Source organism: Saimiri boliviensis, chromosome 14 (assembly GCF_048565385.1).
Source record: "Saimiri boliviensis isolate mSaiBol1 chromosome 14, mSaiBol1.pri, whole genome shotgun sequence".
NCBI lineage: Eukaryota > Metazoa > Chordata > Mammalia > Primates > Cebidae > Saimiri > Saimiri boliviensis.
In genome coordinates, this window is record NC_133462.1 from 44,987,984 (window position 1) to 45,003,376 (window position 15,393).

The 15,393-nt window shown below is 58.9% G+C and overlaps 1 protein-coding gene across 11 annotated transcripts; it reads right to left on the minus strand.

Moving 5' to 3' along the window:
• Positions 1 to 23: 23 nt before the first annotated feature.
• On the minus strand, positions 24 to 12,106 carry PLK5 (polo like kinase 5 (inactive)). 11 transcript variants are annotated; one of them, XM_074384860.1, is made up of 14 exons: positions 11,915 to 12,106; positions 10,144 to 10,257; positions 9,869 to 9,985; positions 9,035 to 9,164; positions 8,859 to 8,946; positions 8,657 to 8,752; positions 7,564 to 7,762; positions 7,301 to 7,427; positions 6,829 to 6,905; positions 6,326 to 6,410; positions 6,038 to 6,115; positions 3,100 to 3,217; positions 2,912 to 3,038; positions 24 to 1,720 (listed from the first exon to the last, which is right to left on the minus strand). In XM_074384860.1, exons 1-14 carry the CDS (start codon positions 12,026 to 12,028, stop codon positions 1,535 to 1,537), a joined length of 1,656 nt encoding a protein of 551 aa, XP_074240961.1. In that variant the 5' UTR covers positions 12,029 to 12,106; the 3' UTR covers positions 24 to 1,534. The 11 variants fall into 11 exon arrangements, with proteins under 11 accessions (XP_074240961.1, XP_039323042.2, XP_039323043.2 ...); XM_039467108.2 differs by having other exon boundaries at positions 6,326 to 6,449; XM_039467109.2 differs by having other exon boundaries at positions 2,912 to 3,022; positions 6,038 to 6,131; positions 6,326 to 6,449.
• Between the last annotated feature and the right edge of the window lie 3,287 nt (positions 12,107 to 15,393).

Genomic DNA, 15,393 nt, shown 5'->3' on the forward strand with positions numbered 1-15,393 from the left:
GTAATTCTTTAATGTCAGTGATGCCTCCCCGCCCCCTTTTTTTTTTTTTTTTTTTTTTTTTGAGACAGAGTCTCGCTCTGTCACCCAGGCTAGAGTGCAGTGGCACAATCTCGGCTGTCTGCGACCTCTGCCTCCCGGGTCCAAGCAATTCTCCTGCATCAGCCTCCGGAGTAGCTGGGACTATAGGTGCCCACCACCACACCCAGCTCTTTTTTTGTCTTTTTTTTCGGTATTTTTAGTAGAGACGGAGTTTCATCATGTTGGCCAGGATGGTCTTGATCTCCTGACTTTGTGATCCACCCACCTCGGTTTCCCAAAGTGCTGGGATTACAGACGTGAGCCACCGCGCCCGGCCTTGCATGGCGTTTTTGCCTAACATCCGATGCTGGATCCGCCCACAGAGGTCAGGGCGGTGGGTACACCATCTACCCGGAGCAGCACAGGTGACACCTGTGCCATATGTGCCCCACAGCGTGGCCAGCCACCTTTCCAGCCTGTGTCAACTTCTTTCCCGTCCACCCGTTAAGCAAGTGTCCTGCACGTTAGATTTGGAGTTATGGCAGAACCCCACTTGGGGCACTAATTTTGCTGTTGTTGAGAATAGGGGCTCTGTTCGTCTCCCAGGCTGGAGCTCAGTGATGCAGTCACAGCTCACGGTAGCCTCAACCTCCCATGCTCCAGCCATCCTCCCACCTACGTCTCCCAGGTAGCTGGGACAACAGGCACCCACCACCACACCCAGCCAATTTCTTGTAGAGATGGGGATCTCACATGTTGCTGGGCTCAAACTCCCAGGCCCAAGCGATCCTCCTGCCTCAGCCTCCCAACGTGCTGGGATTCCAGGCATGAGCCACGACACCCGGCCCTCTGGTACTAACGTCTGCACTGCTGAAAATGTAGTCCCTCTCTGCCGCTAAAACTACAGGGGGCTGGGCGTGGTGGCTCACGCCTGTAGTCCCAGCACTTTGGGAGGCTGAGGTGGGTGGATCACCTGAGGTCGGGAGTTCGAGACCAGCCTGACCAACATGGAGAAACCCTGTATCTACTAAAAATACAAAATTAGCCTGGTGTGGTGGCGCGTGCCTGTAATCCCAGCTACTCAGGAGGCTGAGACAGGAGAATCGCTTGAACCTGGGAGGCGGAGGTTGCAGTGAGCCGAGATCAGATCGTGCCATTGCACTCCAGACTGGGCAACAAGAGTGAAACTGCGTCTCAGAAAAAAAAAAAAAAAAAAAAAAGAGCAACAGGGAGGATTTTGGTCCCCTGGGGTTTCAATGTTCCTTTGCCAAAGCGCCTCAGATGCTTTCTCCCAGAGGCAGACCATGGCCTGCAGCGTTTCAAGTCATCTTTAATGCAAAAGAGAGAACCCAGCAAAGTCTGGGTTGAACAGTCATGCCACAAGGCAAGGACCCCCCTCCCGTGTGCACCCCAGCTCCCCCCCAGGACAGCCCCTCTGAGGGAAGCCACAGAAATGGAACTGGAGCCTGGGTCCCTGGCACCACCATGCAGGGGTCACACTCTGAGCCTCAGGGTACTAGATACTCTGCAGCATGCGGAGGGCGTGGTGAAGGCGCTGTCGGGTGGCGGGGACGCAGCCGTGGTTCCGAAGGACGTCCAGGGAGGAGGAGGTGCCGGGGGGGCCCCGCTCCCAGAGGGTGAGCTGCAAACCCTCACCCTCGCCACTCAGCAACAGTTGGGCTGGGACTCCATTGAAGCTCATCTGCAAAGGGCAGGATGCCAGTCAAGGAGAGAAGGGTCCCCCTGCACCTGCCCCCAGCCCTGGCGCTCCAGGAGGACAGGTGGACACTAGACCTGGAGCCCCCAACCTGGGCCTGAGTGCACCACTGTACAGCTGGGGAAACTGAGGCTCCCCTGCCCACAGTTTTCCAGCAAGACCCCTCTTTTTTTTTTTTTTCTTTTTTGAGACAGAGTCTCGCTCTGTCACCCAGGCTGGAGTGCAATGGTACGGTCCTGACTTGCTGCAATCTCTGCCTCCCAGGTTCAAGCAATTCTCTTGCCTCAGCCTCCACAGTAGCTGGGATTACGGACACCCACCACCACACCTGGCTAATGTTTCGTATTTTTAGTAGAGATGGAATTTCACCATATTGATCAGGCTGGTCTCAAACTCCTGACCTCATGATCCACCTGCCTCTGCGTCTCAAAGTGCTGGGATTACAGGCATGAGCCAGGCACCTGGCCTAATTTTTGTATTTTTAGTAGAGATGGGGTTTCCCCACGCTGGCCAGGCTGGTCTCAAACTCCTGACTTCAGGTGATTCACCTGCCTCAGCCTCCCAAAATGCTGGGATTACAAGTGTGGGTCACCATGTCTGTCCAGACCCCTGACTCTTAATCCCATGACCTTGGGAATATAACCCCCTCCAAGAATGGTCACTTGGAGACAGTCTTTTTTTTTTAAATAAGCCAGGGTTTCAGCATGTTGGCCAGGATGGTCTAGACTTTCTGACCTCATGCTCTGCCCACCTCAGCCTCCCAAAGTGTTGGGATTACAGGCGTGAGCCCCTGCGCTGGCTTTTTGTTTTTTGTTTTTTGTTTAAGAGACGGGGTCTTAAAAAACAAAAAGAGAGAGAGAGACAGGGTCTGATTCTGTGGCCCAGGCCGGAGTGCCAAAGTGCAGTCATAGCTCACTGTAGCCTTGAACTTCCAGGCTCAAAGGATCCTCCTCCCTCAGCCTCCCAAAGCGCTGGGAGGCCAGGTGTGCACCAGGGCCCCTGGCCCAAAAATGTCATGTGTTTTCCATCCTGTGGTTTTTGTACTTAGGAACCAATCTTTTTTTTTCTCCCCAGGAGGCAGATTCCTCCTAGGGCTCCCCTAAAACTTGCTCCATCAGAGCCCAAGTGCGCCAGGCGCCCACCCTGGTGGTCCCTGAGTTGGAGACCCGGGCTCACCTGCACCGTCCCATTGCTAAGCAGCAACAGCAATGCCTGCTCAGAGGCCAGGAAGTGCAGGAGGCAGAGGCCGGGGCCAGCAGGCGGTATGGGGCTGGGGAGGGGCCCCTCCTGTGGACGGACTCGGCTGAGGTCACAGGCAGCAGGGGTGTCCCCACCCCCAGCCCCCTGGCCCCCCAGGCTTTCACCTCCCGCAGCCGCCGCTGCAGGCACCTGGTGAAGAGCTGCGGAATGCCCAGCAGCCCCGGCACGTCCCCCAGGGTGAAGGTTTCCAGCCTCCCTCGGGCCGGCATGTAGCACACTTGGCTGGGGCCAGGACGCAGGGCGTCACCCTGGGCATCCCAGGCCATTGGACACCGTCTATCTCAATACACCCCCTGGAACGGCAGCTTGAAGGTCCAGCTCTGCCCTGGCCACACCTTATCTGTACGCTCGGTGCGTGCCAATAAGGCACCATGTGCCCTCTGTCGTCCCCACTGTGGCTGTCAGCTGGTCCATCCTTCCGCCCTGAACTCCATCCACATCTGGCCCTGCGCGGCCCAGGCCTCCGCCACAGCCCCTCCCCGCTGGCCCCCCTGTCACTCCCACTACAAAGACTGTGAAGGCTGGGTGAGGTGGCTCACACCTGTAATCCCAGCCCTTTGGAAGGCCAGGGTGAACAGATCACCTGAGGTCAGGAGTTCAAGACCAGCCTGGCCAACATGGCGAAATCCCTTCTGTACTAAAAATACAAAAATTTCCAGCCTGACCAACATGGTGAAACCCTATCTCTACTAAAAATACAAAAATTAGCCAGGTGTGGAGGTGCGCGCCTGTAATCCCAGCTGCTTGGGAGGCTGAGGCAGGAGAATTACTTGAACCCGGGATGCAGGGGCTGCAGTGAGCAGAGATCGGCTGCACTCTAGCCTGGGCGACAAGAGCGAAACTGTCTCAAAAACAACAGAGACAGGGTCGCCTGGCACTCTCAGGAGCCAGGGTGGGCAGATCACCTGAGGTCTGGAGTTCAAGACCAGCCTGACCAACATGAAGAAACTCCATCTCTACTAAACATACAAAGTTATTTGGGGGTGGTGGCGCATGCCTGTAATCCCAGCTACTCAAGAGGCTGAGGCAGAACAATCACTTGAATCCAGGAGGTGGAGGTTGCAGTGAGCCAAGATCACACCATTGCACTCCAGCCTGGGCAACAAGAGTGAAACTCCATCTCAAAAAAAAAAGGGGGGGAGAGAGAGAGAGAGAGAGGAGAGAGAAAGAGAGAGAGAGACAGGGTCTCGTTCTGCCACGCAGGCTGGAGTGCAGTGGTGCAATCATAGCTCACTGCAGCCTCAACTTCCTGGGCTCAGACGATTCTCCCACCTCAGCTACCCAAGTAGCTGAGACTACTGATGCATGCCCTTGCAGCTGCCTAACTTAAAAAAATGTTTTTGTAGAGATGGGGTCTTGCTCTGTGGGCCAGCTGATCTCCTTTTTATTCTTTTCTTTTCTTTTTTTAAAGATGGGGTTTCACCATGATGGCCAGGCTGGTCTTGAACTCCTGATCTGAGATGATCCACCCACCTTGGCCTCTCAAAATGCTGGGATTACAGGTGTGAGCCGCCGTGCTCTGCCGGGCCAGCTGATGTCAAACTCCTGGCTCAAGTGATCCTCGAACCCCAGTCTCTCACACTGCCAAGATTACAGGCGTGGACCACCATGCCCAGATAATCTTTAAAATTTTTAGGCCGGGCGTGGTGGCTCACACCTGTAATCCCAGAACTTTGGAAAGCTGAGGCGGTCAGATCATGAGGTCAGGAGATTGATACCAGCCTGGCCAACGTGGTGAAACCGTCTCTACTAAAAATACCAAAAATTATCTGGGCGCCTCTAGTCCCAGCTACTCAGGAGGCTGAGGCAGGGGAGTTGACTGAACACAGGAGGCGGAGGCTTCTCTACAAAAAAATTTCTTTGTAGAGATGGGGTCTTGCTATGTTGTCCAGGCTGATCTCGATCAATAAATGCGATGGACTGAAGCCATGGATGAGGCCCTTCCCGTGGCAGGACCGGGCGGGGGCTTGGGGGCCTTCAGTGGTGGATTCTAGCAGATGAGACATCAACAGAAGCCGAGGAATAGTAACTAATTTCTGGCTTGCAGAGGGAGACTCTGGGATCCCAGCGCACCCCTGGGAATGAGCAATTCTCAAATGCTTGCAATGCTCTGAAATTACTACACGTTTCTGGGTTTTTTTGTTTTTGAGACAGAATCTCACTCTGTCGCCCAGGCTGGAGTGCAGTGGTATGATCTCGGCTCACTGCAACCTCCACCTCCCGGGTTCAAGCGATTCTCCTGCCTCAGCCTCCCAAGTGGCTGGGACTACAAGCTCCCACCACCACGCCTGGCTAATTTTTGTATTTTTAGTAAAGACAGGGTTTGCCACATGTCCTGATGGAGACCATCCTGGCTAACACAGTGAAACCCCGTTTCTACTAAAAATACAAAAAATTAGCTGGGGTGGTGGGGTGCACCTGTAGTCCCAGCTACTCAGGAGGCTGAGGCAGGGGAATCCCTTGAACCCAGGAGGAGGAGGGTGCAGTGAGCCGAGATCCCGCCACAGCAGTCCAGCTTGGGCGACAGGAGGAGACTCCATCTCAAAAACAAGCAAAGAAAAAAACAAAAAGGCTCCTGAGCTGGAGACCTGGCGTGGGGTTTGGGGCTCCCTCTCCCAGGGTGGCAGCGCATGTGGGTCAGTGGAGGCTCAGGGAGAGGAGGGGCGAGGAAGAGGGCTTGGGTTCTGGGACAGTGGGGATAAGGGGGATCCCGCCTTGGAGGGTGGCCGTGAGCACAGGGCTCCGTGCGATGTCCCAGGTCGCGTCTCACTCACTGGGTCTCTCTGGGCTTTCTCTTTGGGTTTCTAACAAGACCGCGTCATGAATTTAAAAGACCCCGGGCCCTGAAAGGATAAGGCTGCCCCTAGAACCCTCTGTGCCAGGCTCTGCACACAGGAGGGCTAACCCCTTGCCTGATGTTACCACACCCTGGGGCCTCCCTCACCCCCACAAATACCCAGGAGGGCCGTGGATGGGAATGAAGGCAAGTTTCCTTGGCTCCTAAGAGAAAGGATGGCCCTGGGGGCTGGGCCGGGCTCCTACCCAGAGGGCCTGTGTCCACACACAGCTGCAGGTGTCTGAGGGCCGCCTCCACCTCCGGGTGCCGGCTCCCCTCGGGCCCTGGGAGGACAGGTGTCTGTGGCGCAGACAGGGCTGGGTTCTCACCACCAGGGCTCCTCCAACCAGCCCCACTGCCGCGGCTGCCCGCAGGACCAGCTCGTCCTCAACCCTGAGGCGCATTCCCACGGGACGGGGGGACCCTGGCAAGCTTCAGGCTTGTGATTCCTCACTCCCCACCTGCGGCCCCGGGCTGGAACGGGATCTGCTCACCGGCCAGGTCACTCTGCAGGGTCCCTTGTGCAATCAGGTGGACGGGGGCCTCCAGGCAGGGAACCCCTTTCGCAGTCAGGGAGCTCTGAGGCGAAGTGGCGGGGGTGAAGGGTGGCCCCAGCCCCTGGGAGAGGCATGAGGTGGGTGGGGGGCTCAGCCCCTGCCTGCACCTGCTGTGGTCTGCACATAGAGGCACTGCTTTCCCCCTGGGATGCAGCCTCGGTGTGTCTTGGAGGCATACAGGAGGCGCTCAATAAATGCCATGGACTGAAGCCATGGATGGGACCCTTCCCGTGGCCTGGCACCTGGCCCTTGGGAAACGCCAGGTCAGTGGGCACAGTTGGACACAGGGATCCCAGGTTCAATGGGTCAGGATGGGACAGGGGAGGGGGCTTGTAGTCCCCAGAAGGGGTTGAAGCTCTGCCCAGCGGTCAGAGAAGAGGGCCTGGAAAAGGGGGTTCAGCAGGGGCTAAGCCTCCCTCCCCGTCCCTCCCGTGTCTCACCTTGCCGCCCCACTCCATGGAGTCAGGGTTGGGCCCATCTTCTCCTGGACCCGAGGCCTCTTTAGGCGTGAAGGGGCCTGAGGGAGGCACAGGCCTTGGCGGGGGGAGCCTGGGCCCCGAGCAGGAGGGAGGCGCCTGCTACCCACACCCACCCCTGATGTAGAGACAGCAGAACAGGTAGCAGGTGTGGGCAAGTAGGTGTGTGCAGGTGGCAGGTGTGTACAGGTGTGTGTGGGTATGTGCAGGTGGCAGGTGTGTGCAGGTGGCAGGTGTGTGCGGGTGTGTGCAGGTGGCAGGTGTGTGCAGGTGGCAGGTGTGTGCGGGTGTGTGCAGGTGGCAGGTGTGTGCAGGTAGGTGTGTACAGGTGGCAGGTGTGTACAGGTAGCAGGTGTGTGCAGGTGGCAGGTGTGTACAGGTAGCAGGTGTATGCAGGTGGGCTGGCGTAGGCAGGCATGAGCAGGGTGGCACTTACAGGGTGGCCGGCACTGGGTGAGCAGCAGCTGGCCCACCTTCCGGAAGATCCTGCCCAGAGGCGGGGGTGCAGTGAAGATGGGGGGACTGTGGCAGGAGTGGGCTGGCAGCCGGTCTGGAGTGAAACCCTTTGGATGGGGGATTTGGGGTCACCCCCAGCTTAGGTCGCCCAGCCCCTGAGGAGCTGGGTTGCCTGCGGGGAAGCCTGGCCTCGCCTCAGCAGGGCAGGCTCTGGCACACCCCACGCCGGGAACCGCCGCCCACCTGCGTGAAGAAGTCGTCCCGTAGCAGGTGCTCCAGGCTGGGCCGCTCGGCCGGGTTGGGTGCCAGGAGGCGGGCGATGAGGCGGCGTGCACTGGGGGACAGGTGAGCAGGTTCGGGGTAGCGGCCCTCGCGGATGTTTTGGTACATCTCCGACAGGGGTGAGGCCGTGAAGGGCGGGGTGCCAGTCAGCACCGTGTACCTGGGCCAGGCGGGGACAAGAACCTGGCGTCCAGCATCGCTCACAGCTACCCCTGCTCCACAGGCCAGACAGGACACACAGGCCGCCTGTTCACACCGAATCCGCTTCCCCACCCCCAGCCTGGCTGTTCACACTCATCTGCTTTCCCATCCCCCAGCCTACCTGTTCACACCATATCTGCTTCCCCGTCTCCCAACATCCACCTGCACCTGGCACCCTGTGCATGTGGTGGACCCTGCTTGGTGGACACCTGCGTCTGTCTGTCCCCTGCCTCCACCTGGCTCGCTCTGTACTCAGCTGCATACACCTTTCCAGTTCTTCTCATTTTTTTCTTTAAAGACAGGGTGGTGGTCTGTCACCCAGGCTGGAGTGCAGTAGTGTGATCACAGCTTGCTGCAGCCTCTGCCTCCTGAGCTCGAGTGATCCTCCTGAGTAGCTGGGACTACAGGTGCACAACCACCACTCCTGGCTAATTTTTGTAGAGACAGGGTCTCGTCAACTTGGCCCAGCTGGTCTTGAACTCCTGGGCTCAAGCTATCCTCCTGCCTCAGCCTCCCAAAGCTCTAGGATTACAGGTGTGAGTCACCGCGCCCAGCCTCCACCTTCCGATGCCATCACGTGCCTGCTCCCACCTGCTCTGCTCCCACACACGCCCCATCCCTGTGTCCACACGCCCTGACCTGCCTGTGCACGGCCACCTGTCCACACCTGTCCCCGTCCTCCCTCACACACGCATCCCCACACGTCCTGTTCATTCTGCACACTTGGTGGAGACGCGTGCCTGTTCCGCCCACCCCACTCCGTGCACCTGTCCCCATCTGTTCCGTGCGGGCTCCCACCTGCCGAACCTGCCCACCTGGAGGCCCTGCCCGCCTTTGCCAGGACCCCACTCACATGACGCAGCCCAGAGCCCAGATGTCCGACTGGCAGGAGTGCCCGTTTCTGGAGACAACCTCTGGGGCCAGGAAATTAGGGGTCCCACAGAGCACTCTAGGAGGGACATCATGGGGGTGCTCAGGAAGGCCGGGATCCCGTGCCAGACTTCAGGGCCAGCCGTGCACACCCGGACGGACTGCTCAGAGACCCCTGCTCTCACCTGTGGCAGCGGCCCTCTGGCCCCACCTTGGCAGCCAGCCCCAGGTCTCCGATCTTCACCTCCATGTTCTTGTTAAGGAAGAAGTTACCTGCCAGGGGGAGGGGCAGCGTGCATGGGGGCGGATCTGTGCCCACCTCCTGACGCCCCTGCCCACAGGCCCCCTTCCGGGCACTCACTGAGCTTCAGGTCTCGGTGCACGATGCGTCGCTGGTGCAGGTAGCGCAGGCCGCTGACCAGCCCCCGCAGGTAGTAACGCACTTCCGGCTCCGTCAGCGTCTGCCGCGCCCTCAGCACGTGAGCCAAAGACTGCAGGTGGCAGTCCCGGTGCCCAGTGGCCCCGGGTTAGAAGGCAAAGGTAAGCTCAACCTGGCCGAGGTGGCATGGCTGATTATGGCATGAGCACAGGTGAGTTCAGATGAACCCCAGTAGGAGCCCAGGTGGCCACTGAGGGAGGCACACACCTTTCCCCATGGGCACAGCCGCCTGGCTCTGGTCCCGCGTGTGGCACCACCTTGAGGGTGAACATGGCACTGGTCGACGTGCCGGTGAGTTTGGGAAGGGCCACACGATCAGCAGGGAAAACAGGGGGCACATTCTGGCCCAGGTGGGCCCAGGTGCGCTCAGGTATAATGAAGTGGGCACAGTGAGTTCAAGGCGGTGTATGAAGGCATGACTTGTTTCAGCCAGGCCAAGGGGGGTACGGCTGAGTGCAGGAGGGGCACAGGTGACCACAGGTAGGCACAGGGGCATGCTGGGGCATACAAGTGGGCATGGGTGAGTCCAAGGGGGGCAAGAAGAAGCAAATACATTCTGATGGGCCCAGGCAGTCACAGGTGAGTAAAGGATGGGCACAAATAGCCCTACATGGGCATGGGAAGCGCTGGTGACTGGGCACCAGCAGAGGGCACATGGGATGGTACAGAGGGTAGCAGTGAGGTGCAGATGGACACGGGGTGGACACAGACAGGCGCAGCTGACATGAATGCCACCCTCTCCCCGCCCCTGGGCACCTGGCGGCTGCAGTACTCCAGCACCATGTACACGTGGTCGTGGTCAGCGAAGTGTCCGTGGAAAGCCACGATGTTGCGGTGTCGCAGACGGCTGTGCAGGGCAATCTCACGCTCCACCTGCAGGCATGGCCCCGACATGGACCCGCTGCAGGGGGTCACCGGCTGCAGGAGGCTCCCTTGCCGCGTGTACCCGCACCCAGGTCTGGGACAAAAGGGCAGGGCCTTTGTTGGGACACGCTGCGGGGTGTGGGCCTGGCTCCGATGGGGACACGCACCTTTCCCCGTGGACGAAGCCACCCAGCCCCAGCCCCGCCACGCGGGACCACCTTGAGGGCGAACACGGCGCTGGTGGACATGTCGGTCAGCTTGTAGCAGCGGCTGAAGGCGCCCTGTGGGGAGGGTCAGCCAGATCAGCGGGCAGGGGTGCACACGTCTGTGCAAGCTGGCAGCGCGTATGGAGGCACAGGCAGCCGGGGACGCAGCTGTAGCCAGGTCTTTTCTCACACACGCACAGGCACACAGACACACAGACACACACACACAGACACACACACAGACATACACAGACACACAGACACACAGACATAGACACACAGACATACACACAGACATACAGACACACAGACACACACATACACACAGACACAGACATACAGACACACACACAGACATACACGGACACAAACACAGACACACATACACAGACACAGACATACACAGACATACACAGACACACAGACACACACACAGACACACACAGACACACAGACATAGACACACACACACACAGACACACAGACATACACAGACACACACAGACACACAAACAGACATACACAGACACACAGACACACACAGACACACACAGACACACAAACAGACATAGACACACAGACACACAGACATACACAGACACACACAGACACACAGACATACACACACACACAGACACACAGACACAGACACAGACATACAGACATACACAGACACACAGACATACAGACACAGACGTACACACAGACATAGACACAGACACACAGACATACACAGACATACATACACAGACATACACAGACACAGATATACACACACAGACACACATACACAGACACACACAGAAACACAGACATACACACACACACACAGACATACACACACAGACACACACACAGACATACACACACAGACACACAGACATACACAGACACAGACACACATACACACACAGACACACACAGACATATACACAGACAACACATACAGACACAGACACACACACAGACATACAGACACATATACACCCACACACACACACAGACACTGGACAAAACACACAGCTTCCCCCCTCCCGCCTGGACACACAAGACATGACACAAGAAGACACAGAGACACAGACACATCCACGCCTGGTGCATACAAGCCACAGACCACAAGACAGCGTCGGACCTGTAACGTCATGTCTGAAGGTGACACACAAACACATAAAACCCAAACCCACTGTCACCATGCATGGACACAACACAACACCCAGACACACAGTCACCATGGATGGTCACAGGACACCCAATATACAAACCCATGAACGCACAACACCCAGACACACAACACAACGAGTGGACACACAGAGGCACGGCCCAGAAACACAACAGGCGAACGAGCAACACAACACCCAGACACACAGTCACCATGGATGGTCACACAACACCCAGACACGCAAGGCCACGACTGGACACACAAAGACACGACGCACAAACACAACAGGTGAACAGCAGCACAGCACCCAGACACCCAGACACCCGGCCACACAGACAGACGCCCCGCGGCACCCAGAGGCTGGGACGCGGGGGACACAGACGCGCCGCACTCACACCCGCACCCCGGACACGCAGCCCACGGGCGCGCCGCACAACGCGCCAAACGCGGTTCCCGCCACGCGAAACCCCGCGGCCCCGGACGCGCGCCCATGCCGGACTCCCGCCCCCCGGGACCCCCGCCCAGCCCAGCCAGGCCCCGCCCTCCCGCGGACTCGGGGCGCGGGGCCCCCACCGTGCCGATCAGCTTCCCGCGCCTGTACACGCGGCCCGAGCCCGGGTCTCGCAGGAAGGCGGCGACCAGGGGCCGGCTCCTCCGCCGCCGCCGCCGCCGCGGCCCCGGCTCCATCGCGCGGGCTCTGGCGCAGCCGGGCCAGGCCCACCGCTCCCGGGCCGCTCCGGGGCGCTCTGGGGGCGCGCGTCGCCGGGGCGCGTCTTATTGGCCACGGGGTGCGGAGGGTGCGGAGCCCGGGCGCGGGGCCGGCCCGCGGGAGGGGCAGGTGCCCGGCGGGTGCGCGGGGGGCGCGTGGGCTGCGGGGACGCTCGGGCTGGGGAAGTTCCAGGGCCCAGAGCGCGCCGGGGCCCGCGCCGAGCGCGTGAGCTCCTCCAACCTGCACCTCCGGGCCTGGCCGGGAGCCGCTGATGCGCTCGCATTACTGAGCGGGAAACTGAGGCTCGGTCGCGGGTGGGAGGTTGGGGGCTTCGGGGGTCCTCTCTCCCAAAGCGCGCTGGAGATACGAGCCTCGTCGTTCTGAACGTGTGCCATTTCGGGGCCTCCCTGCTGGCGGGTCCCTGGGGCCCACGTGAAAACGTGGGGCTTGATCGCCTTGGGCACTGGGGAGCCACAGCAGAATTCGGAGCGGTAGAGAAGCCCAGCGTCTGTGGTGCTGGCGCTGGTGGGGAGGGCGGTGAGGACTGGGGCAGGGACCCAGGAAGCAGGACCGGGGCTTGGGGACCCACGGGTTGGGGTCCGACAGGGGTAGTGGGTGTCTATATGAGGAGCTTCAGCCGGGAGAAGGGATGGGCTGCGTGGAGCGACAGGTGGGCCGTGGGGTTGTGGGGTTTGTGACTCCTGCACCGACAGCCAGGTGGGGACGTCCTTGAAATGGCGACCGAGGCAGCTGGGTGGGAAGACAGCGGGGGCTTGGAACCGCCCCGACCGCCTTGCCCCAGACTCGGGTGCACCCCTTCGTTGGGGAGCTCTCCCCTCACCCTTCCACCCGGCCTGGGAGACAAGAACGGGCCTTGTCCCCATTGAACAGGTGAGTCGCCGAGACTCAGGGACGTGAAGTCGCTCAAGTCAGGAAAGGGCAGCGCTGGGTTTGAATCCCGGCAGCCGCTCCTGGATGCCTCGGTATTAATCCCCAAATGTTACATAACACCCAGAACGGGGAGGGATTAGCAGGGCTCTGCGGGACTGGAATTTTCCAGGGACCGGTTTCGAAATCTGGCCCTGCCACACCACTAGGGACAGGAAACACCTCCTGAGCTGTCACATGTCCACTTGGTGTCACCTACAGGGCCCGGTGCATTGCACGGGGCAGAGTTCGGGCACCTTTGCAGGGGTTCTCGTCCCAGTGCCAAGGTGGAATCTTCCTCTGTGGCGCAACCTGGCTGCAGCTGGGGAGCCCAAGTCCCCTGCTGATGAGAATCAGGTGAGGCAGCCCAAGGTGGGCAGCTGAGGGCCCTGGTGTCTGAGCAGTCACACGACTGCCACCTGGAATCCTCCGGGGACAGAAAGCCAGTTCCTTCTTATTTATTTGTTTGTTGAGACAGAGTCTTGCTGTGTCGCCCAGGCTGGAGTGCAGTGCTGTGATCTTGGCTCACTGCAACCTCCACCTCCTGGGTTCAAGCGCTCACTTCTCCTGCCTCAGCTTCCCAAACAGCTGGGACTACAGGTATGTGCCATGACACTGGGCTATTTTTTATTTTTTGTATTTTTAATAGAGAAGGGGGTTTCACCATGTTGGTCAGTCTGGTCTCGAACTCCTGACCTCCAGTGACCCACCTGCCTTGGACTCCCAAAGTGCTGGGATGACAGGCTTGGGCCACTGTGCTTGGCTTCCAGTTCCTTCTGGATAAAACCCGTCCGTCCTGGCGTCAGCTCAGGCCTCTGTTAAGCACCCACCGCACATGGGCCTGGGTCAGGCTGTGCCAGCCCAAGACAGACCCAGTCCTGCCCTTGTAAAAGGACCCCAGCTTAAAGGACTGCAAGAATGTCCAAGACTTAACCAAGTCCGGGTCAGGGAGAGCTCTGGAGGTGGAAGGGAGGGATCCAGGCCCGTTCTGGGCAGTAACTTGTCCCTGAGGCTAGCGCTGTTCTTAGCCCCGTGTTACAGACTAGGAACTGAGGCTCCAGGCTCCAAGCGGCCGGTGTGCCAGCGCAGGATCACGGCACACTGCGTGTGGCTGAGCCTGGAATCTAGGTGGGAGCGATCCAGAGCTCCTGGTTCCCCCCACAATAGGTCTGTCCCTCCTCCAGGCTCCCAGCCATCCCAGGGAGCTGTGCCAGGCAGTGCCCTTGTGCTGGGGCAGGCGTCTGAGCTTCCTCGGGGGAAAGAAATCAGAGTTCCTGGCCTGGAGCCTCACAGCCTGCCTGTCAGCTGATGCTCCTTGCACGGAGAACAGCTCAGCCTCCCTCTCCCCTAGCCGCCCGCCGCTTTTCCTGGCTGAGACTCCGCTTTGGAGCTGGGAAAGGCCTCCTGCTCCCAGCCTGTGCCCCTTTGAGCAGGGACCCTGTCCCGCAGCCTATGTGAGGCCCCCTAACCAGCTGGCCATGTCCCCTGCCCTGCCCCAGGCTCCCTACATACCCCAGCCTGGCCCTTGGGGAGTTTCAGGGTGCTAAGGACGAATGCCCTCCAAGACACCCCTTGGCTCTCCCTGGGGGGTGGGGGAGACTGCTGATGGGTACCAGTCTCCTTTTAGGGTGATGAACATGTTTTAGAATTAGATCGAATGATGGTTGCTCAACACTGAGTGTGGTAAATGCCACTGAATTGGGCACTTTTTAAAGGGTAAATTTTCTGTTATGTGAATTTCACCTCAAAGGTTAAAAAAAGAAAAGGGAGAGGGATTGGCTGGGTGAGGTGACTCACACCTGTAGTCCCAGCACTTTGGGAGGCCGAGGCAGGCGAATCACCTGAGGTCAGGAGTTCGAGACCAGCCTGGCCAACATGGCGAAACCCCATCTCTGCTAAAAATGCAAAAACTGGTTGGGCGTGGAGGTGCAAGACTGTGGTCCTAGCTACTAAGGAGGCTGAGGCGAGATAATCACTTGAACCCGGGATGCAGAGATTGCAGTGAGCTGACTGCACTACAACCTTGGTGACAGAGTGAGACTCCCTCTCAAAAACTAGGTAACAAAGAGGACCAGGCACGGTGGCTCACGCCTGTAACCCCAGCACTTCGGAGGCAGGAGGTTTGCTTGAGCCCAGCACTTGGAGAACAGCCTGGAAAACAGAGCAAGACCCTGTCTCTACCAAAAATTTTCTCAAGTAGCTGGGCATGGTGGTGCACGCCTGTAGTCCAAGCTATTCAGGAGGCTGAGGTGGGAGGATTGCTTGAGCATTCGAGTCTAGGGCTGCAGTGAGCCATGATCACACCACTGCACACCAGCCTGGGCAACAGAGTGAGACCCTGTGTCAGAAAAAAATAAAAAACTGCCAGTTGCGGTGGCTCACGCCTGTAATCCCAGCACTTTGGGAGGCCGAGGTG

Excerpts from the sequence above, each read along its gene's own strand:
- PLK5 (XM_039467108.2), bottom strand. The coding sequence starts at position 12,028 with ATGGAGCCGGGGCCGCGGCGGCGGCGGCGGCGGAGGAGCCGGCCCCTG. Across the intron at positions 7,428-7,563 it reads GGGACGACTTCTTCACGCAG|GGTTTCACTCCAGACCGGCT; the intron begins GTGGGCGGCGGT and ends CCCCATCCAAAG. Across the intron at positions 3,218-6,037 it reads TGTGGACACAGGCCCTCTGG|CCAAGTGTGCTACATGCCGG; the intron begins GTAGGAGCCCGG and ends TCCTGGCCCCAG.